This window comes from Amphiprion ocellaris, chromosome 15 (genome assembly GCF_022539595.1).
Source record: "Amphiprion ocellaris isolate individual 3 ecotype Okinawa chromosome 15, ASM2253959v1, whole genome shotgun sequence".
NCBI lineage: Eukaryota > Metazoa > Chordata > Actinopteri > Pomacentridae > Amphiprion > Amphiprion ocellaris.
In genome coordinates, this window is record NC_072780.1 from 29,104,894 (window position 1) to 29,128,882 (window position 23,989).

Below are 23,989 nucleotides of genomic sequence, written 5' to 3' on the forward strand. Positions count from 1 at the left end.
TATTACATGTCATGAGGGGACCCACCAGAGGTACCGTGTGACAAATCCTGACCTCGGGTTTATAGCATGAGGCCGCTGGGAGGTTTTACTCCCGAAATGCTCGGTTCTCAGCTCCTCTCTCAGTGGCTGCAAGTCCTCCCCTGGGCTGCAGCTGTAAATGGGGATTTATTAAACCTCCCCTGCTTTAATTCCAGTTTTGGGAGGTGATTTTCCAAACGGGGGCTTCTTGTAGAACATCAGGGCAAATGGTAAATTAACAATTGTGCATCCATTGTATCTGCCTACATGCTGAGTCAGAGGTTGGTTAGATTTAGTTGTATATGTTATGGATGCTCTGATATGAAGCCACTTACAAAGTCTTGCAGGATAAACAGATTCATCTTAATCTTCTGAACCCTAAATATTCTGGGGGTTTTTTTGTTTGTTTTTTGTTTAACAAAAAAAAAGGCAGAGCAAGAAACTGTAAAAAAGTTTCCACTTTCTCACCGTCTGTGAATGAATCATGTGACAAAAATCAACCAAAACTGAACTTAAAATCACAATTTTTCATGAAAATTCCCTTTTTCCCATGTGTTTTAGGCTGAACTTCAGGTAGTGTTTACACAGAGAAATATATTTATAGCATGTGGAGGTGATTTTCCGAACAGGGTTTCTTGTAGAACATCAGGGCAAATGGTAATTTAACAAATGTGCATTTATTGTACAATGTTGAGATTGATTAGATTTATTTGTAGATGTTATAAGTGCTCTGATATGCAGCCACTTACAAAATCTTGCAGGATAAACAGATGAATCTTAATCTTCTGAACCCTAAAAAATTCTGTCACTTTTTTAAAGATGTCATTGATCAGTGCCAGAAAGTGAAAAACAACAGAAAGAATCAAAGTTTCAGCTTTCTGACTACCTGTGAACGTCTCATGTATGTCAAAAAAATGATCAGATCTAAGCCTAGAATCATGATATTTCAAGTAACTCCCTTTATTCCAAATGTTTTACTTCAAAAAATTGCCAAAAATTGCAGTATATCCTTTAAAAAACTAAATGTCTTACATTTCTGAGCACATTTGAGAAGCCATGACAGACTTAGCTGCGACCAACAGCCATAAATTCAGAGGCATTTCGGCTGAACTGCAAGCAGTGTTTAGTCGGAGCAATATATTTATACCATGTGGAGATGATTTTCCAAACGGGGATTCTTGTGGAACATCAGGGCAAACGGTAAATTAAAAATTGTGCATCCATTGCATCTGCCTACATGCTGAGTCAGAGTCAGAGGTTAGTTAGATTTAGTTGCATATGTTTTTGCAGCCACAACAAATTTTGCAGGATAAATAGATTAATCTTGAGATTTGTTGAACTTTCAGCTGTCAGATAGTCTGTGAATGCATCACATGCGACAAAATAAACCAAATCCAAGCTTAAAATTATGATCTTTCATGAAAATCCCTTTATTCCACATGTTTTGCTAGAAAATTTGCTAAAAATGCAGCATATCCTATAAAAAACCTAAATTTTCTCACTCAGGTTTAAGGTTTAAACTGGTGTCAGACTACAAAACAGGTTTGCATTTCAGTAGCAACAGCTTCAAGCTCAAAAATGACTTAACTCTCTGAATACTAAATGCTGCTAGAAGTTTCTTTTATGGAAAAAGCACGGAAATTATTAGAGGTCGACCGATATGGGATTTTCAAAGGCCGATACCAATTTTTTAAAAAATTTTCGGCCGATATCTAAAGCCGATTGTAGAAGCTGATTTTTAAGGCCGATATCCTTTTTTTTTTTTAAAGCACATCGATTACAAAAGGCAATTTAAACACTAAAAGTATATACATGTATATATTACAAATTAAATACACTAGTAGAACTCTAACATTTATTGAACACAAAAAGTGAAAAAGTACAATAACATAAAAAAAACTTAAAGTTTACAAAAAATACAATTAAAAAGTAACCTGAAAGTGCAATTGCTTGTTCAAGTATAAAAGATAAACATGATCACAAAATAAAAACTGTAACAAATGCTAATTAAATTAAATCGGCTTTTTATTTGTAAATATCGGCCGATGGCGGATATTGAAAAAAGTCCATATATCAGCCCAAAATATCGGCCGGCCGATATATCGGTCGACTTCTAGAAATTATACCATCCACCAGACTCCGACTTAAAAAAAAGAAAGACTTTTTGTAGTTTCAGCATTCTGGCTGTCTGTGAATGCATCACATGTCACAAAAATTAACCAAATCTAAGTCAGTCATAAATCAAGACCTTTCATGAAAATCCCTTTATTCTGAGTTTTACTCAAAAATTTGCCAAAAAATTGCTGCATATCCTATAAAAAAAACAAGAACTTTTACAATTCTTGGCACCTCTGAGAAGCCACAATGGACTCAGCTGTGACCAACTAACACATGACAAAAAGTTTTCAGGTTTATAATCCTGCCGACATGCTGAGTCGGAGGTTGGTTGGATTTAGTTGTAGACGTTATACATGGTCTTATATGCAGCTACTTACAACATTTTGCAGAATAAATAGATGAATCTTAAGAATCATTGAACTTTCAACTTTCCAACCATCTGTGAATGCATCACATGTGACAAAGATGAATCAAATCTAAGTCAGTCATAAATCAAGACCTTTCATGAAAATCCCTTTATTCTGAGTTTTACTCAAAAATTTGCCAAAAAATTGCTGCATATCCTATAAAAAAAACAAGAACTTTTACAATTCTTGGCACCTCTGAGAAGCCACAATGGACTCAGCTGTGACCAACTAACACATGACAAAAAGTTTTCAGGTTTATAATCCTGCCGACATGCTGAGTCGGAGGTTGGTTGGATTTAGTTGTAGACGTTATACATGGTCTTATATGCAGCTACTTACAACATTTTGCAGAATAAATAGATGAATCTTAAGAATCATTGAACTTTCAACTTTCCAACCATCTGTGAATGCATCACATGTGACAAAGATGAATCAAATCTAAGCTTAAAATCATGATATTTCTTGAAAATACCTTAATTTCACATGTTTTAGTAATAAAAATGCAGCATATCCTGTGAAAAAGTACAAATTTTGCCTTTCTCTGCACATTTGAGAAGCCACTCATCTGCGACCAACAGCTACATGCAATATATTTATAGCATGTGGAGATGATTTACTGAATGGCAACATCAGGGCAAATGGTAAGCAAACTAATGTGCATTTATTGTATCTGCCTACGTGCTGAGTCAGATGTTGGTCAGATTTAGCTGCAGACATTTACGCAGCCACAACAAATTTTGCAGGATAAATAGATGAATCACAGTTGAACCTTCAGCTTCAGACCTGACTGTATCTCGTATAATAACGTCCAGTGAGTGATTAATAAGTCAGCCTGACTCAGTGAGGACAAACCTCCGTCCTTTCTTTTTACTGGAGAATTATATTTTTTTAGAGGCTCAAACTATGATTCATCTCCAGCACTTCTTGTCCGTGTGCTTCCTATTGTGGCCTTTGTACAGTTTACACCAGGGGTGTAGAGGATTTTTTGTTAAAAGCACAATACAAAAGTGCAAAATTGAGAAAAGATGGAGAAATAATTGGAAAATGATGAGGGCCACTCCACAGATTTTCATTACAAGGCCATGAAACGCCAACAAAAAGAACTTAGTGCATCCGAAATGCACATTTTGTCTATTAGCAATCTGCAGCAGCTGCATTTATATAACTAACAATAACAATTCTTTAGTTTATGATTAAAACCTAAAAAATCGTCTCTGTTTATGAAAAAAAGTACAAATTTAGAAGTTTTTCTTCAATGAGAACAGTCCCTTCATGTGTTAAAATTCTTAAATGTGATTCTACATCTTTGTCTGCTTTAGTATGCGAACTTTTATTAACATGCAAATTTGTTCCCAGCCTTTATCTTCACCTGGAATCTGATTCTGAAGAAGAAAAATAATCCAAAAAGTCTCTCATTTAACTGGTTTCTTAGGTTTGTTGTGTCTGAAACCCTGAAGACTGAATCTACATTTCTGAGACCATTACTGCAGTTTCAAGGTGGAAATTCTCAGCCATAGTGCTTAATTTGGCATTTATTTATTCGTTTAGCATTATTTATTAATTTGATCACTGGGGGGACATGACATTGACAGGCTAACATGGTAAAAAAGAAAAAGATTATTATTGGAGGAGGTCTTTAAAATCTAGAGGAGAGCTGTTAATGCTTTTCTCAGGTTCAAGGTTTAAACTGATGTCAGACTAATTAACAGGTTTGTCTTTAAGCAGTAACAGCTTTAAGACAAATAATCTTAACCCTTAAAATTGGGAGCAGTTTTGAAAGGCACATTTCTTTAAAAACAAATAAATGAAGTGCAAGGTTTATTGGACTTTCAGCTTTTCCGACTGTCCGTGAACGCATCACGTGTGACGAAAATTCACCAAATCTAAGCCTAAAAAAAAATCACTTCATCCCACACGTTTTATAAATGGCAAAAATTGCAATGTATCCTAAAAGAAAAAAAAAAAACAAAAAACACCTGAGACACCATGACTGACTCAGATGCGACTATGACTACTGAGAGATTTCAGGTGAACTGCAGGCAGTGTACGCGACAAAACATGTTAAGAGCAGAATAAAACATTCTTGATCAATAAAATAAATGCAGCTTGGCTCAAAAATAGTAAACAGAGGAGCAATCTGTTGGAAGATACATTCAGCATGGTGAAACATCTTTCTATAGCTGATGTGCAGAGCAGAAATGTGTAACCTTGTTCGTAGAATACAATATATATAGCATGTAGAACTACTTTTTCTCAGTATTGGTAACACATGTAGACACTGAAAAAAATGTTGCACATGATTCCAGGTTTTGTTCATTTTTGTAAGATAAATAGTTAAATTAATTCAAATGTAAGCCCTTATTTCTTTATAATTTATGGTATTTTATGTTTGTCATACTGCACAAAAGACATTTTTAAGTTCTCTCTACTTCTAGTCATGGTTCTTCTGTTTCCATAGTGGTGCAGGACTTTATATTGCAATGCAAAATGAAACCACGGTAAGTAAAAATGTGGCAGAAGCCAAAAAAACGAAAAAAACTGAAGCTTCTAGGGGTTAAGAGGGTTGAATCTGGACTAATCTCTGATACGCTAAACATTGTTTGCTACTTTCTCACCACCAAATGGCAGAAATGTAAAGTTACCAACTAGCTGATAAAGAAAATCAAACACATCTCTGCTATAAAGACGAATATTTGGAAGTGGTGGAGACCAAAATGGAGATAAAACAAGGGGAAAATCTTAATTTTGGTGCATCACAATACCAAAAACAGAGCTCTATGAGTACAAATGGATGTATTTTTAATTTATTTATGTCTGCTGATTCAGGACTGCACAGTAGCTAGGTGGTTAGCCTTCTCACTTTGCAGGTCGACGATCCCCGGTTTGCGTCCTGGCCTTCCTGGGATCTTTCTCTGTGGAGTTTGCATTGTTATTATACTTGTTTTTTCCTTGAAATCACTTTCATTGCTGTTGTAACAAAGCTGCTGTTTCATTTAGACTATACAGTTAGATGGAATCATTGAAACACATGCATCTTGCTCCAGTTCTGTAAAGAGAAGTGATTAAAGCTACAACCAGAAAGTTGTGGACGGCTACAAAGCACCCAGTTGAGGTGAAAATGGCCAAAAGACATTTAACTAAATATTAGCATTGCTGTATGTATATTTTTGACCCAGCAGATTGTGTCATATGTACAGAAGACCTTAAATAAATCTATGCAATAACCAAAATGCGGGATTGTTCTTATATGACAAAAATGCATGTGTTTCAAAGATTCCATCGTAGGAAATTTAGAGTTATAGGAGTCATTGGAAACTTAAGAAAGGCTGCACTGTGGCTTGATGGTTAGCGCCTTGCAGCTAGAAGATCCCCGGTTCGTGTCCCAGTCTTCCCGGGATCTTTCTGCTTGGAGTTTGCATGTTCTTCCTGTGCATGCATGGGTTTTCTCCTAGTTCTGTAGTTTCCTCCCACAGTCCAAAATATGCTGGGGTTAATTGGTGATTCTAAATTGTCCGTAGGTGTGAATGCGAGTGTGATTGTCTGTATATGTAGCCCTCTGATAGACTGGTTCACCCTAAGTCAGTTGGGATAGGCTCCAGCCCCCCGTGACCCTAATGAGCATTAAGTGGTGTATAGATAATGGATGGATGGATGTGTGCTGATTGAGAATGTTGGTAATTTTTGTTGGTTTTAAGAGGCTCTGTTGTAAGGTGTAGTGGAAGCTTTGAGTTTTGGATTCAGCTAATCCAGTAGCATCTCTTCTTTCATTCTAAGGCTGATTTTCTCCACCAGTAGCAGGACAAACCACACTAAAATGCCCCTTTATGTCACAGTAATTGTAGAAATTTTTGCCTGAAAAGAATCTGGATTGAGTTACGGCACAATGGGGCATCTTTACAGCTCCATATTTCCAAACCTTTTTATTTCGGCGCTCTCCCGCCGGCCCCAGTTGTTCTTCTGTGAAGCACAAAAGAAGTGCGATGACTTCACGAAGCGCCGATCGATGACCACATCATCTTTGTCTTTTGTCCAATCAGGGGCCCACCCAAGCACAAGCCCCCTCCCCCGGTGAAGGCCGGCAGCTCCACGGAGATGGTGAGTGGTCGGCATGGCTTCAGATCGATGCTTATTGTCGCAGCAGTTGTATTACACACACACACACACACACACACACACACACGCATGCATGGCCAGTCCATTTGGGCATTCATAATGGGGCTAATGGCTATTGATTAGAGATCTGAGTTGGCTTATGTGTGGCGAAATAATTAGCTTGGTTTGTAAAGAGCTCCATTAGAGTACTCCTCTCCTCGCCACGTCTGTTATTTTATTCCATCATTCTATCACATTTTGCCGCGCTCCAACCACTTCATGTAATGTGACTAAAACTCTGTAATTTTATGCTGATTAGATGTATAAAAGATGCCTAAATGGCTACAAATGCCTCGGCTGAAAGGCAGGTTCACGGGGTTCAGCAGTGAAAGTTTATTTGGGATTTACAGCACCATGCGTGGAACATGACCAAAAGATATCTCTGTAGCTATTTTAAATGTTCAAAACCAGCCTTGTGTGTTTGAGGGCAAGTCTGGGTCAAGTCTGCAGGCAATTTTGCTTTCAAAGTTGTTATCAGTGTCCCCCCACCCCCCTTTTTTAAACATATTTAAGATAGTGTCCTTTGATTGAATATTCAAGCTGTACGATCACGCTAATGCAAATTTTGAGTCGCTCGTCTATATCTGTGTTATCTTGTTAAAAGAAAATTACAGTTTAGTGCGGCTTTTTGCTTTCATAGTTTGGACCAGCAACTATCAATTAAGATAACTCACCAAAATGCTGTTTTTGAAAACTTGGAACACGGCAGCCTAAATTATGTCCAGTGGGACACAAAGGGAGTCAGGAGTTTGTAGAAAGTGGTAAAATACTTGAGATTTCTCCAGTTTATTTGGAAGAAAAACAAAAGTGGGGACACAAATAGTGTGGATAAGGATCCATCATTATACAGTGAAATAGTAAATGTGCCGAAATGCACTGTGATGAAAAAACGAACAAAATAAACAAGATGATATTCTGGTAGTATTTAATTCTCCTATAATTGAAATAGTGTTTCTAGCATCAACTGTGCATAAAATCATCAATATTTTTTGGCTTTTTACTACAGAAAAGTAAGACTAATAGATATAAACACATTAAACAAATATTAAAAGAAGAAAAAGGCTCTTATAAAATGTCAAAACTCAATTGTAAAACTAATAATTCTAGCAGTTCTAGTTCTATGTTTGTTCATAGGTTTTAAAGTTATTTTACATTACAAATAAATTCACTATTTATTTCAGTCAGTATTAATATTTTCCTGTATTTTAAAACTACAGAAACAATTGGTTAAATCAGTTTGTTTTTTGTTGCTGTATTTTTTGCTTTTTGTTCATTTTGCTTTTTAACAGTGTAGTAAGTCAAAGTTGAACAAGGAATGGGATTAAGATCAGTGACTATCTTTGCAATTATTTTGAATCAGTTGTTTATACTATATTTTATTTCTTACAATATCTGTTGTATGTGAAGTTTAAAAAAATCCTAAGAATACAACAATCTGCTGTTCAATATTAATAGTTTGAAATAATTCTGTTTTAATTCTTGTGCTTTTATTTGAAAAAATCACACCGAGGTCCTTTAAAAGAAAAATGTCCACATCAAATTTTTATATATATATATATATATATATATATATATATATATATATATATATATATATATATATATATATATATATATATATATATACAGAAAGACAGACTGTATTTCTAATTGTTGTCATTGTCAATTTTTGTTCATAAGTCTGTTAAATTCCATTAAATTCCAGACTTGTTTGTTGTCATTATTTTCATTGATGCAATTAATATTTGTGGATAGTAGTGATATATTAGTTTTAATTAATGTCTTCAGTCTTATAATCACCCAATTCAGCCTGTTTAAGTGGCAAAAAGCTCTCATCGTGCTTTTTGGTTTCTACATGGACAAGAGAATGAAAGAAAAAAATTACCTGAGGACACAAGGAAGAAAAAACTGCCAACTGTGGATGAACTAAAAGCTACAAAAGCGTCGACAAGCTGCCTCATGTTGCTGTGACCACAGCTGCTAACATCACAGGTCTGTGGGAGCGAAAGCAGCCTCCCTGAAGGAAGGGGAAACCTGCTCAGACTGAACATAAGGACAGTTCAAATGGTGGGAAAAGAAAGTTTAGAACAGATACGAGCTGACCTCCAAGATCAAGGAGCGTCTGAGGCTCGCTGCACCACACGTCGCTCTCTGAATGAAAATGGGCTCTGTGGAAGACGAGCCCACTTTTGAAAGGGAGAAGTGGAGTAAAATGGCCCAGACTGTGTTTTTGGGAGAATATTCTTGTAGCAGAAGAAACTACATTTGAGCCTCTTGGTGAGTTGCTTCAGCTGTAAGTTCACAGAAGTAAAATGGAAGCTTTCAAAGGAAATTTCCTTGATTGAACTTAAAGGAAGTCCATCTACAACTACTCTCTGAGAGCCCAATCAGAGGTCGTCACTCCAACAACAGGATAATGGCACAAATCCTTCACATAAATACACCAAAGTGTGGACGAGAAAACAAACAATCCAACTGAACATGTGAAGAAAGAACTGAAACTGAGAACCGTGATTAAACCTGAGAGAACCACAGAAGTTTGATCAAGGAACTCCAGGGATGGTCTTCAAAGGGAAAGCTACAAAACATAGTTAGGGATCCCGATATTTTTGTCCATGGTGTTTTCATTATTTCGAATAATGTGTTACTGCGGAAATCAAAAGCAAAGAGTATGAACAGAGAACAGTGCATGTGAATTAGTTTTCATGTCTTAATGTGTTTCAGAGGTAAATTGTCTTCCATCTTTGTAAGTGAAAGGGCACCAAGAACGTTGAACTGTTCATTTACTGCCTTCTACTGCTCATAAACTTCACTATACTATACACACAGAACAAAAATATATCTACAGAATGCAAATTGTCTTGTTTTCAGACTTGGAGAACAAGTTAAAATCCCATTTCTATTGTTGTGTTTTGGAAAAAGGTTACAATTGAGTCAGCTGAGCCGCTCCACTGGAGACAGATTCTCAACCATTGAGTACATCTACAGCCTGGCTGGGTGTGGTATGATCAGATAGAGTGACCGCCACACAAACGATGATTTAACCAGTAAAACAGCTTAAAATGCAGCTGTATTGAAATGAAATGATTCCATAAATGGAAAGTGATAGATGAGGACGACCTGCTGGTATGCTGGATGCCAGTTGGGCATTTGAATGTCCACAACTCCACCATTTGTCTTCTAAGAAATCAGTTCAGGCAGAACTGTACCACAGACCACATGTTACCACCTGAACCCTGAATCATCCATCAAATATAAATATTTTTTCAGTTTTAATTATATAGCACCACTTCACATAGTAAGGTGAAACCCAACAGTGCAAAGTTTCTGTTGGATCCCCTTTTGAGCAAACACTTGGCGACAGTAGGGACGAACCAAAAGTTTTTCAGGGTATTATATCATTTCAAGTAAAGTTCCTATGAAGTTAAAAGTGAGCATTTATAAAGATGAGGGAATGTTTTCTAAACAACTTATATCAACAAAGGTGGAACTTTTTGCCTATAATATTCTGAGGATGTTGCTGTTGAGAAAGTTCTTTTATAAAACGCTCCCACAAAGTTACATGATAACAAAGGAAGGATGTTTTCAGTGGTAACTAAATTACAACTTCCTGTTAAAATACCTTACTAGAGCTTTGCAAACTTTTAAAAAACAAAACAATTCTTGCTTGGATGTCTTGGTTTCTGTCCCCAAGTGCAGTGTGGATGGTGGATTTTATTCACTTTAGCAGCTGAAGATGTTCCAGTCCCACCACAATCTGCAGATTCTCCACACATGACACTTATTTAACATCTGTGGGACGCTCTGGATGTCTGATAACTTGATTATGTCCCCTGAAGTGTTTGTTAACACCGAATCCTTCCAGAAGACAAAACTCAAAAAGCAGAATCGACAACCTCATTAGCTCTATTCATCTCATTACTGATCCCACTCTCCATCTGACTATTATCATTTCCAATATTGTGCATACTTGGTTGTTTCATGATGTCCAATCAGTTGTACACAAACAACAACAAATACTTTGAATGTCTGTGAACACCATGTTTGTGCACTTACACTGTCTCTCTTTGTTGGTCTTCAGTCAGCTGTTTAATCTTGTTAACATGAACTGATTTTCATGGTTTGTTTTGAGCTTCATTGTGCTGTTTCCTGTTTTCTCCTCTTCCTGTGTCAATGTGGTTTCTGTTCATGTAGCTCAACAAGCCATCGGAGCCTCCCACGGCCACGGAGACGGCTCCTCTCAGCCCAGGAGAGGTTTACTACGAGCCCACAGGAGGAGAACCCGTCACAGTAACTAACACACCGACATGAAGCCACACTCACTCCAAAGCTTGTGTTTTCTGGCCGACACATGAGCTGCATTCAGCTTTAGTGGGCTTCATATCTGTTTAAACAGCTACACACTGATGTAGCGAAGTCTTGGTGGTTGTACTAATCAATCAAATCTTATTAATATTAAGCCTTATAATTACTAAAACTATGGAAAGTTATATTAAAGCTGAATCTAGAAGTTACAGTCTGCACAACTTTTTCTATTACCCCATAATCCTCCTGCTATGGAGATGAGTTTTGACAACTCGTGTTAAGAGAATTTCTTTGTGTAATCTGATTTACATACAATAAATAATAAATTCACACACTGGATTCACTTTCTGAACACTTTCTCGTGTTGTAGATTCAATTTTAAATGAATAAAATTACCATTATTGCCCATCAATCTACATATATTTAACCTAAATAACCAAAAATATGCATTTATGTTAAGTTTTCAGACCTTTGATTCAATGCTCTGTAATAGATTAATTTTTCCGTTTTGTTTCATTTAAGATATATAATAAAATCACAAAAAGTAATTAATTTACACATTGACTAAAAAAAATAAATAAGTAAAAAACACACTTAATTTGAAAAAAATCATCCACATCACATTTTTTTCAATAAATAATAATTTATTCTTTTGTAAACTGCTATCACAAAAACATACTGTTTTGCTGTATTTAAATTAACAAAAATATTATTTTACAGATTTTTGCTGTTGCTTTTGCAGTTTCTTACTGTTTTTAAATGGTACAATATTCTACTCTTTTATACTTTTATTTACATTTTTGCATTTCACTTTTTTCTTTTTATAATTTTATTAACAGTGAGGGTTTCTGACATTATAACATAAATCACCAGAAGTCACCAAGGGTCGAACAGAGGCCAGTGGGTCCTACTCAAATATAAGAAATTAACATAAACAAAAGGAAAACCTCTAACTAAATATTTCAAGCTAATCTACATTAACAACAAAAGAACTCAAAATTAAAAGCCTGCTCTGCTTTACCTGCATTCATTAACCAAACAAATACTACAGGCGGGAGAAGCACCCACAGATCTGGTGTCTAAACATTTAATTAAACTGAATTAAACAAAGGTGCCTCGAACAAAGACCCTGAAAACGGCGCAGCAACAAAACAATGCTGAGGTCTGCGATGAGCAAAGTTTCTTGGCACATTTCTAATCTGTCTGAGTCTCAGAAACAGGAAACAAAGAGACAGAAATGAAAGCTGCTCACGCCAAATAATCACAGCGGCTCAGAGTGACAGTTTGACTGAACTTTTGAACAAGTGCAGTGATGGCAGGTAGAGTTTGATTGGAGATTAGTGCCACGGCGTCGATCCCATCAGAAGAAGCAGGTAAAGAAACAGGCTGAGAGGGGTTCAAGTGCAGGCAGGAATCTTAAATGTTTTGTTCTACATACAGAAAAAATGGAAAAGGAGACCAACAGCAGACTTCTAGTAGGTTCTCCATCACTGCGGAGGATTTCTGGAGCTCTTGTAGAGTAATTGATGGGGTCTTGGTCACTTCCTTGTCCAAAATTCTGCTTCTTCAGGTACTTTATTTGGCTAAATTCCCAAGTCTTTAAGGCGTCCTGGTGGTTCCAAGCTTCTTCCAGGCTGCTGTCCTTCTGGAAACACTCAGAACAGGTTTTTACCTTTAACCTGACTGATGTTTCATCACAGCTTTATCCTGAAGGTCTCCAAACAGTCTCCAAAACACTGGATAACATTACCTGCAAGTTCTAATGATGTTTTAATGAAAAATCTAATGTTCCAAGAAGCCCTTCACATTGTAATGTGAAACCCAACAAATCCAAAGTTTTTGTTGGACATTTCTGTTGGCGACATTAGAGACGAACCAAAAGTTTCTAAGGATATTTGACATTTCGAGGGCTGTTCCTAAAGGTTAAAAGTGAACTAATACATGGAGGATGTTGTCACATTAGGTGACGTGATAACAAAAGAACATGAAAGTAAAGGTTCTCAAGATGTTCTGGAGGCCTCAGATGACAGTTCTATTTAAGTTCTAGTATTGTTTTAACAAAAACATTTTAATGTCCACAGAAGGTTTTAAAGATATTAATTATTTCAAGTCATGTTCCTATGATGTTAAAAGTGAACTAAGACAGAATACTTTATCAAGATGACAGAATGTGACTTATCAATTTTCCCTGTATTCTGATGATGTTGCTGTTGAGAAAGTTACATATTACCCCAGTGTTACATGACAACAAAGACAGGATGTTTTCAGTTAATGTTTTGGGAAATTCCTGTTTAAAAACATCACTAGAACTTTGCAGAATTTTATAAAAACTCAAGAATTCTAGCCGGGATGCCTTGGTTTCTGTCCTCTAGTGCGGTGTGGATGGTGGATCCTATTCATGCAGCTGTGAGCCTTTTTAAAGTCCATTCAGACCAATTTGCTGCACGTGGACTCCAATCAACTTCTATATACATCCCGAGAATAATCAAAGCAAACAAGATGCACCTGGACACAATTAAGAGCATCACAACAAAGGGTCTGCTCACTTTGTCATTGTGTTTTATTGAGTGTAGGTTGATGGGTAGAAATGGCAAATTTTATCCTTTTACAATTAAAATCTGTTTCTAGTTGTTGATTTAACCTCTAAAAACTCATGTGTATCAGAAGTACATATTTAGAAGTTTGTCCATCCAAATAATCCATGTACTTGCTTAAAAATAGCTTAGATACACACTCTACAGCATTGCTTCCTCTATATTCCACAACTAGCTGCAGCTTGAGCACACCAGCTCACCTCCAACAGTGCTCAGACACAATCAAACTATTCTATGATACACAGTTGCATCATTAAGTTATAGTATTGGAGAAATTCTGCCATACTTGTTCGAACCAGAAACTGCTTATAGTGAAAAATAATGTTACAAACAGCCCCATCCTGCAAAATTGGCAGATTTAGTTTGTTACATATGAAACTACAAAGTCTAAATCCATGTTTTTGTGATCATTGTAGTGCTATCTTAAGATGAAAATGGCCGATCATGGTGTTTATTCAGCATTCAGTGTCTTCCAGCATATAAAATATATTCACGTTAGCAAGGTAGAAAATTTGATTTGGAAGGGATCTATAAATTTACAACACAGGAAAATGTGCAAAAAATGAATGAATTCGAATACTTTTTGATGTATATAAAACATATATTCTATATATGAAGGATTTGGAAGCAGGGTGGTCTAACTCACTTTCTTTTGGTTTTGAGAAAAATTGGTCAAAAATGTTGTGTTTTCACTCCGGCTTCCTCCCACAGTCCAAAAATATGCTGAGGTTAATTGATCATTCTAAATTGCCCGTAGGTGTGAATGTGAGAGTGATTGTTTGTCTGTGTATGTAGCCCTGTGACAGACTGGTGACCTGTCTAGGGTGTCCCCTGCCTTCGCCCGAGTCAGCTGGGATAGACTCCAGCACCCCCCGCGACCCTAGTGAGGATTAAGCGGTGTATAGATAATGGATGGATGGATGTTGTGTTTTCAATAATGGTCACGACTGTAATGCCATATTTGGGTTGTGGGTTAGACCACTTTGACACTAAAATCTAGACCATTAAATATTACAGAAATTGTATAAACCTCAATTTGCTTTTTTGTGGGTTAGACCACTCTGCTTCTAACTCATTCACTTAAGCTGCATTGTTAGCTGCTTTCTGTGATTTTAGCTGTGTATTTAGCTTCTGCTTATATCTTTAAGTGTGTAGTTGGCTTTTTAAAATTTTAACTGTGAAGTTAGCTGTTTTCTATGACTTTAGATATGTAGTTAGCGTCTCTTTATGGCCATAGCTGTGTAATATAGCTGTTTTTGTATTCATTAAGCTGTGTAGTTAGCTTCTTTCTGTAACTTCAGCTGTGTAATTACCTGTTTTTAGTTAGTTTAGCTGTGTTGTTAGCTTCTGTCTATAACTTTAGCTGCATTGTTAGCTTCTTTCTATGGCTTTGGCTATGTAGTTAGCTTCTTTCTATTACTTTAGCTGTGTATTTACCTTCCTCTCTGACTCAGCCACATTGTTAGTATCTTTAATGACTTAAGCTGTGTAGTTAGTTGTTTTTGTATGACTTGAAGGGTTTGGAAACAGAGTAGTCTGTCCCACTTTCTGTTGTTTTTGAGAAAAATGGGGTCAAACTTTTGTTTTCAAGAATAGCCTAACATTCCAAGCGCCACTGTAACGCTATACTTGGGTTGTGGTTAGACCACTTTGCCACTAAAATCTACAGAATAAAATATTACAGAAATTATGTACAACTCAGGATTTTTGTGGGTTAGACCACTCTGCTTCTGTCCCCCTCACTTAAGCTGCATTGTTAACTGCTTTCTATGATTTCTGCTGTGTACTTAGCTTCTACTTATGTCTTTAAATGTGTAGTTGGCTTTTTTTTTTTATTTTAACTGTGAAGTTAGCTGTTTTCTATGACTGTAGCTATGCAGTTAGGGTCTTTTTATGGACGTATCTGTGTATTTTAGCTGTTTGTGTATTAATTTAGCTGTGTAGCTAACTTCTTTCTATAACTTTAGCTTTGTAGTTAGCTTCCTCTATGACTTAGCCACATTGTTAGCTTCTTTAAAGACTTAAGCTGTGTAGTTAGTTGTTTTTCTATGATTTGAATGGTTTGGAAGCAGAGTGGTCTAACCCACTTTTTTAGATTTTGAGAAAAATGGGTTCAAAGTTTTGTGTTTTCAAGAATGGTCTAACATTCGACGCGTGACTGTAACGCTATATTTGGGTTGAAGGTTAGACCACATTGCCACTAAAATCTAAAACTCAGTTTGGATTTTTTTGAGGGTTAGACCGCTCTGCTTCTAACCCCCTCATACAGTTTCAGATACTAAATATGTGTGTGTTCAACATTGCAGAATCTGGACGATGAGACCACCGGAGCCCTGAATGGTGGCGCCCCCCCAGTCCTGGACAACTCGGCCAAATACGACAATGTCAACGAGCTCAAAGACCACGCGGCCGACGGTCACCATGGCAACGACTTGGATTCGTCCAATCACGAGGCGCCGGCGGCCAACATCACCCGCGGCGAGAGCTTCGTATCTCCCGCCATGTATGTGTAGCCAAGGCAACCGGAAACACCACATCATGGGCGAACGGGCGAGTTCCAGGTCACCTAAATTAGCATGAGAATCGAAGGCGAGCACACGCTTCCACACGAAACAACCATTTTACTGTAAACTTTTCACATTTTAACGTACACATGATAGATATTATGAGTTTATTTTTCTTTACCGGGCTTATTTAGCGGGTGTTATGGGATTAAAAACTTCATTTATAGTAAAGCAACTTGGGACTACAACGGGATAGTTGAGTTAATAATAAGCTTTTATGTTTAATTTTTGAAACTGAGGTGTCATTACATTGCAAATATCTCACAAAAAAAAGCAAAATGAAATTACAAATAAAGTTTTCAAAGCAATTTAGGATGCGTACACACACAGTAGGTCCCGATATCTGACAAGCCAGAGAGCCATTGAAATCATATGTGCATTGCATAAGATGAGGTGTTGCTGGTTTCCAAGGTGTTAATTACAGTCTGGAGGTGTCGCAATGTAGGTGAGCAGGAATACTAATTAATAGCTAATTAACACACGCAGCAATCTGCCAGCGTGATGCTTGAAAATCCAAATTTACACCAAAAACTGTCACTTTTCAGTGGATTCAGTGTATTATATGCAACATTTTGTGCCATGAACATAGAAAATTATTGTCACGTGAAGCTGCCAGTTGCTGAGCTGCTCCGTGGAAACATCTTCTCCTCTTCAAGTGAGGATAAACCGTCAGGCTCCTGTTGCAGAGCACTACAGAGGAAGTTTATAAAAACAGCATCTTTGAAATCCTTTCAAAGTGCTCCTCTGTCACTGTTGGTTGAGCTTGAATTACATAGAGCTGAATTCGGTCCCAGTAAGTCCAAAAAGCCTGATCATCTGGCTCTGCAGGCGGCTTCAATTAGTGGCTCAAGATGTTTCAAAATATTTTACTTCTTTATCAACTCCTACAATAACGGAATAAAAAAAAAAAAGAAGAGAAAAAAGGCTCTCTCACTTTCTACCCAGGCTGCGGTCCAATACAGAAACATTCCACTTTATTATGTTTTCAAAGAGCCTCATGTGTCCCTGGACTGTCAGAGCGACGGGCTGCTCGTTAGCACTAACGAAGGGGAAGCGACATCGTTGTGAAGCTCTGTAACCTGGCAACATCACATAATTAAAATTCCGTGATTCATATTTGTTGTTGTTAATTGCGAGACTTGGTGAGGCTGTGCGACGGGGAGGTGAAAGTCTGCTCACAGCAAAGCGCACACTCCGACTAATACGCCACTTTTTGTTTCCAGTCCCTCTCTAACACACTCTCTAGTAGGGGTTGAAAACATCACAAGAAATGTGTTTCAGAATGTGTAAACTCTCTGCATGTATTAGAAGAATACTGCCATTACAGCCATTTTAGCAGATTAAAATGGCCACACACTCTGATACACGCAGAACGTTTGACACGTTTAGACAATATGCGTTGCGCATATCTAGTCAAACTGTCCACTTGAAAGCAAAAGAAAAATAAAAAATGAAGGTGAACAATAACAACTAGGCCCGATGGCTGAATCAGAAATTGGTCTTTATAGATGTCAGATGGTACCAAATGATGAACAGTGTAAATACTATTGATAATATTGATGAATAATATATTGTTGGTGAAATGTGTACACATAAAAAAATACAAAACAAGTGTAGGTGTTTTCAGTGCCTCTGTACAGGGGATGGAAGTTCAGTTAAATGTCAAATGGAGCGACTTTAAAAGAAAAAAAACAACGTGTATATTACTATTTTGCTTTTCACGGGTACATCAAGGTTGTCACTTAATACTAAAATGTTTTGAGTATATACAAAATAAACTGGTGTGGATTTTACTCCTTGTTGATATTACTCTGCATGGCATGATCGGTGGCTTGTTTGAAACACTTTCCCAAGGCTGTTTGTGGAAATAATCTGCTTCATTTGTAAAAACATTTCTGAATGTCAGAAAAGAAAGCTGTTTTTTTTAATCTCCGTCTCAATGCATCTGTCATGCACACCACGACTACAAGTCCAATTTCAGTTGAGAGAGCGGGATTTTCTCCTTTATTTTTGCCGTTTTTGTCGTGCGACGGCTCTGTGGGCTGCCTGTTTTTGTCTTTCGCGCTAATCCGAAAATGCAGTCAGCACGGAATCGTCATCTCTCAAAGCCACAGAGTAGAAGAATGCAATCTTTTCTCGTGCCACGCTTTGTCTTGAGCTCTTGCTTCAGACCTCAGGCCACACGAATCTTCCTGAGTTATCAGTGTCAGGCGAAAGGCTGGCGCTGACCGGTTCAAATGGCCTGCGAAAGCACACAGACAGTGGATGATCTGTTTGTCGACAGGTGTAAAGACAGTGGAGGTGATAGATGGAGATACGAAGTGTACATGGAGAAACCAGACAGATAGAATAATGACACAATACGAAGGAAATGTTAAGAGGAAAACAATAAAACTGAAATTTCATCATAGCTCTTACTTTCTGCACAGTGGGCACCAAATGCAATCTTTGTTTTTGCTGATGTATGACAATCATATGTTTATATTTACTGTGCCTCTAAAAAGAGTTCACCCTCCTCCGATGTTTTCCCCTTTTATTGCTTCTCAGCATTGAATTGTGAATCATTTTAAAATGGGGCTTTTTTTTGCTTTGTGATTTACCTGACAAAAGACTCTTGATGTCAAAGTGAAAAGAGATTACTCCAAACTGTCAATTACATGAAAATACAAAATGTGAAATAATTAATTGCATGAGTATTCACTTCCTTCTAGTCAGTATTTAGTAGATGCAACTTTGGCTGCATTTACAGTATTGGTCCTATGTTGGTCTCGAGCAGCCTGAACATCTGGACATTGCAATTTTACCCCATTTTTTCTTTGCAAAACTCAGATTACACAGGAATCGAGATTCAACAGCCCTTTTCAAGTCTAGCCATAAATTCTCAGTTGGACTGAGGTCAGGGCTCTGACTCGTCCACTCCAGAACATTCACCTTGTTGTCTTTAAACCATTTAAAACCTCGCTTCAGGTCATCGTCTTGCTGGAAAACAAATCTTCACCCAAGTCTGAGTTCTCTTTCTCTTGCACATTGCATCAGGTTGTACTCCAGAGTTTCTCTACACTTAACTGCATTCATTTTACCCTCCACTTTTACAAACCTTCCATGGCCTGCTGCTGAGAAACATCCCCACATCATGATGTTGCCACCACCATGCTTCACATCATGATGCTAACACCACCATGCTTCACATCATGATGCTGCCACTGCCATGCTTCACATCATGATGCCGCCACCGCCGTGCTTCACATCATGATGCTGCCACCACCGTGCTTCACATCATGATGCCGCCACCACCGTGCTTCACATCATGATGCTGCCACCACCGTGCTTCACATCATGATGCTGCCACCACCGTGCTTCACATCATGATGCTGCCACCACCGTGCTTCACATCATGATGCTGCCACCACCGTGCTTCACATCATGATGCTGCCACCACCGTGCTTCACATCATGATGCTGCCACCACCATGCTTCACATCATGATGCTGCCACCACCATGCTTCACATCATGATGCTGCCACCACCGTGCTTCACATCATGATGCTGCCACCACCGTGCTTCACATCATGATGCTGCCACCACCGTGCTTCACATCATGATGCTGCCACCACCATGCTTCACATCATGATGCTGCCACCACCATGCTTCACATCATGATGCTGCCACCACCATGCTTCACATCATGATGCTGCCACCACCATGCTTCACATCATGATGCTAACACTAATATGCTTCACATCATGATGCTAACACCACCACGCTTCACAGTGGTGATGATGTGTTTGTGATGATGTGTAGTGTTTGGTGTCTGCCAAATACAGCATCTGGACTCATGGCTAAAAAGCTCCATTTTGGTTACATCAGACCAAAGAACCGTCTTCCAGTTGACTCCAGAGGAGTCATAGGTGTCTTGGTGGCCCCCCTCACGCTTTCTTGCTGCTCTCGGCAGGCTGCCACATGTGCCATATTCTTTCCCTTCCTTAAAAATGTATTCAACTGTACTCAAAGGCATATTCAGTGACTTGGGCATTTTCTTATATCTACCCTTTCCATGCTTACAATAACCTCCACAAAATTGCTTGGAGTGCTCTTTTGTCTTCATGATGTAGTCAGTGGCTGGACCTTTCAGATGCAGGTATATCTACTAAATACTGACTTTAAGAAGTGAATACTTATAGAATCACTTATTTTACATTTTATGTTGACATTACTTTGTAGAAATCTGTTTTCACTTTGGTATGAAAGAGTCTTTTTTGCAAGTTCTTCTCAAGAAAGTCAAATTAAATTGACTATGATCCAATGTTGAAAAGCAGTGGAATGGGAAAACGTCCACTTTTTATAGGCATCGTGACTTTGTTTTGTTCATGTGCTGCTTTTATAGTCATTATAGAAGTCCCACTGCTTGCTGCATGCTAGCTAACGCACTGCTACGCCATCATTTGTCCTTAAAGAGGAATTCAAATATTAAAAATGCGGTTTCTGATGATCAAAAGGTAACATAAGTTGGAAATTAGTTGATTGTTTAGCGATGATATTTGCTGCAGGATGAATAGGGACTTCTACAATAGCTAAAAGTTTCTATTGTGTATCTGATTTCTGTCTCTAAGATGTTTACGGTCATTAAAGGGAATGTCTGCATGCTGCATGGGCCTTTGGGGGGAAAAGCTATTTCCATATTCTGCAAGAAAAGTCGTGCCACATTACCAAGAACGTGGCCTTTTGACTGGCTTATACGGTGCAGTGTCAGACAATCATATATGATGTATTTTATAACCCAGCCACAGAACAAAAACTGTCATCAATGGGACTTTAATGTAATGGTTTCTCTGCTTTTTTCTTTGTCTGTAAATTAATTCCCCACAATGAATGAATGTTGAGTTTCTTGTGGATTCATGTGTTTAATGTGTTTGCCAGCAGGCTCTTCTTGATGGACTGAGCAAAAGGAAAAAAAGACAATCATTGGGGCCCATTATATCAGAGACCAGTGACTCAGCAAGCATTTAGTTATGAGTTTCGTCTCTGCCGTCTCATTTTGGGGATCATTGTGTTTTACCCAGAGCCTTTAATAGAGTCACTGCATTGGGAGGTGTCTTGAATTGGATTTTTAACATTTCCAGAAATAGTCATGAGGCCGACTCCTAAATTGGAATCTGTAGAGAAATATCTGTAAATCAGTTTGCAGGCTGCCCGAGCAAATGGGTTGGCAGTTCCTGGATGGAGGGATGGTGGAGCTGCACTGTTTTCTGATGGATTATCTGTTAGATAAAGGCTCTGGATTCGCCCCTTCTAGGAGGAGTTGCATTTCGGTCAAGGTGCTTTTGCTCCGCCTTTGTTCCAACGGGTTCAATGCCAGAAACCACAAGCTGTGAATGTCGGTTGTTGGGTCTGAGTCCTCTCCCTCACTCACACTCCTTTTTTCTGTTTTATCCTTTTCTCCGATCTCTCTCGTTCATCCATTGTCATCACAGCTTCTCATCACGGAGCCAGACGTGCCTTCTTTATGTTATTTTTAGCTTTTCAATTCTCACATTTCTTCTCTGACAGTAGAACAGATGATGAAACGGGGAAATACACAAACACAGGATGTGTTTGACATTGATAACGGCAGTGATACAACAGAACAACACACACACACACTGGAGATGTAATCATATTTTCTGTGAGTGTCTTATTGATTTTCTTTCCTTTCTTTTGTGTATCACAGATCAACTGTCATTTTGTATGCTTTTTGGGAATTCTATTGTAAATGTTTTACAGATCATTGTCTTGTCAAATAAATTGTAAACCAAAAAGACAGCAGGCCTCTGTGATCATTAAATCTGTCAGCTTCTACCCGAGCATGAGTTCATCTGGTAAATATCCCGATCGATGTGTTCAGGTGATGATGTCTGTCAATCTCTGAGCTTAGAGGGAGGGTTTGACATTCTGGAAAATAGACTCACAGGATGATTGATCGGCTTCCACTCTCAAAGCAGCTATAATCAATATCTCTATATGAGCAACGGATCATAGAATTATTAGTTTCATCATCTTTCAGCTCATTATTTAGCTTTCCAGATGTATCATCTTCAGCAGTAACAACCAGCTTGCAAACCTGTCATTAAGTATTGTGCAGCTAAACAGATATTTATTCTCAGTAGGTGTAGTGGAGAACAGATTCATTTACTACAACTATCGCTGCTACTATGGGTTAGATTACGTTCACAGACCGTGATCTTTGAGGAAACACAGCATTTATTAATGGGACCAGCGCTGCCAGGAGGTGATGTAGGGGGGTGGTGTGTATAAGCAGGCTGACCCTTAAGACTTAATTATAGCTGTATGTAATTCTAGTTTTATATTATGTAGGTGTTGCTTTTGTACTACTTCATGAATGAAGGATTTAGCTCCAAACATGCACAGTATGATGTATTAATCAATCAATGCGTGCTATTACTCTTGTAGTGTAACCGCAAGTTTGAGTTATAAGTATGCTAAAGGATCCACATTGACGAGGGAAGTTGATGAAACGAAGATCCTCAGATACTTTAAGATGTGTAAAGTGTAAAGTCCATGTTTTCTGCGTCATAAGCTGGGTTCATGATGTAAACGTCACATGTTTCAGTGGATCCATGTTAGAAATTCAGAGTTATAGGAGTCACTGGAAACTCAACACTGCAATAATGTACCCGGTCCTTACAGTGGTATGGAAACTTTTGTTCAAGAGTGTGCGTCATGAAAGGTAAAAAACTCTCTTTTAACTAAGCATTTGTAAAGAAGCATTTCAAGACAGAAATGTGTTTTTGCTTTTTTCTAAGTTTTGACACCATTTTTTAATTTTTTTCTGCAAATATACACTAGTTCCAGTCATCGGTTATTGTTTCCTTGATAACTGATAATCTGAATCAGACTTGAAAGAACTATCGCTGCTCAAAAGCATTGCAATAAATTGTAAAGTTTAGTTGAATAGAAATGTACTTGTGAAATATAAGCCAGGAAAAAATATTTTTCCTTCAAAACCTCACAGAAAGTGCAGTTCACTACTTTTTCCAAACAGGGCTCTCATGATTTCATTTCAATATTTATTTTTAGGATTACAATACACCCCCTCGCTCGATGGATGGATGGATGGATGGATGGATGGATGGATGGATGGATGGATGGATGGATGGATGGATGGATGGATGGATGGATGGATGGATGGATGGATGGATGGATGGATGGATGGATGGATAGATAGATAGATAGATAGATAGATAGATAGATAGATAGATAGACAGACAGACAGACAGACAGACAGACAGACAGACAGACAGACAGACAGACAGACAGACAGACAGACAGACAGACAGACAGACAGACAGACAGACAGACAGACAGATAGATAGACATTAACAATGTCTAAACTGTATTTCTGATTCATTTAATGTTATCTTCATTGACAAAACTGCTTTTCTTTCAAAAATAAGGACATTTCTAAGTGACCCCAAACTGTTGAACAGTAGTGTATGTGTGGATCTTGTGAAAGAATGTAACGGAACGGAGTTGGAATAAATCATTTTATTATTGAGACAAAAAGAATGAGTTGCAAATAGACGTATGTGGTAGTTTGAACGTGAACTTGGGCAGATGATGAAACTTCTAACAGACCCTAGAGGACCCTTATATAACTACAGAAATGTGCAATGTCATTTAACAAACAGAAACTCTGATTCAAGCTATCTGTAGTTACATTTTGACAAAGTGGATTTCCACTTCTGGATTTCTAAATCATCATTCTGTCTAGTTCAAACTTCAGGTTTCTAAAAGGGACAATATGTTGAACTGAGTGGAATTAAAGATATCTTGAA

General features: G+C 37.9%; 1 protein-coding gene across 1 annotated transcript in view; it reads left to right on the forward strand.

Moving 5' to 3' along the window:
- pvrl2l (PVR cell adhesion molecule related 2 like) overlaps positions 1 to 21,956 on the forward strand; it is a 497,519-nt gene extending 475,563 nt beyond the window's left edge. Inside the window, exons 8-10 of the mRNA XM_055017902.1 lie at positions 6,581 to 6,638; positions 10,890 to 10,985; positions 15,901 to 21,956. Coding sequence (XP_054873877.1) covers positions 6,581 to 6,638; positions 10,890 to 10,985; positions 15,901 to 16,107 — 361 coding nt within the window. The 3' untranslated portion in view covers positions 16,108 to 21,956. The remainder of the gene's footprint in view (positions 1 to 6,580; positions 6,639 to 10,889; positions 10,986 to 15,900) is intronic.
- Positions 21,957 to 23,989: the final 2,033 nt, after the last annotated feature.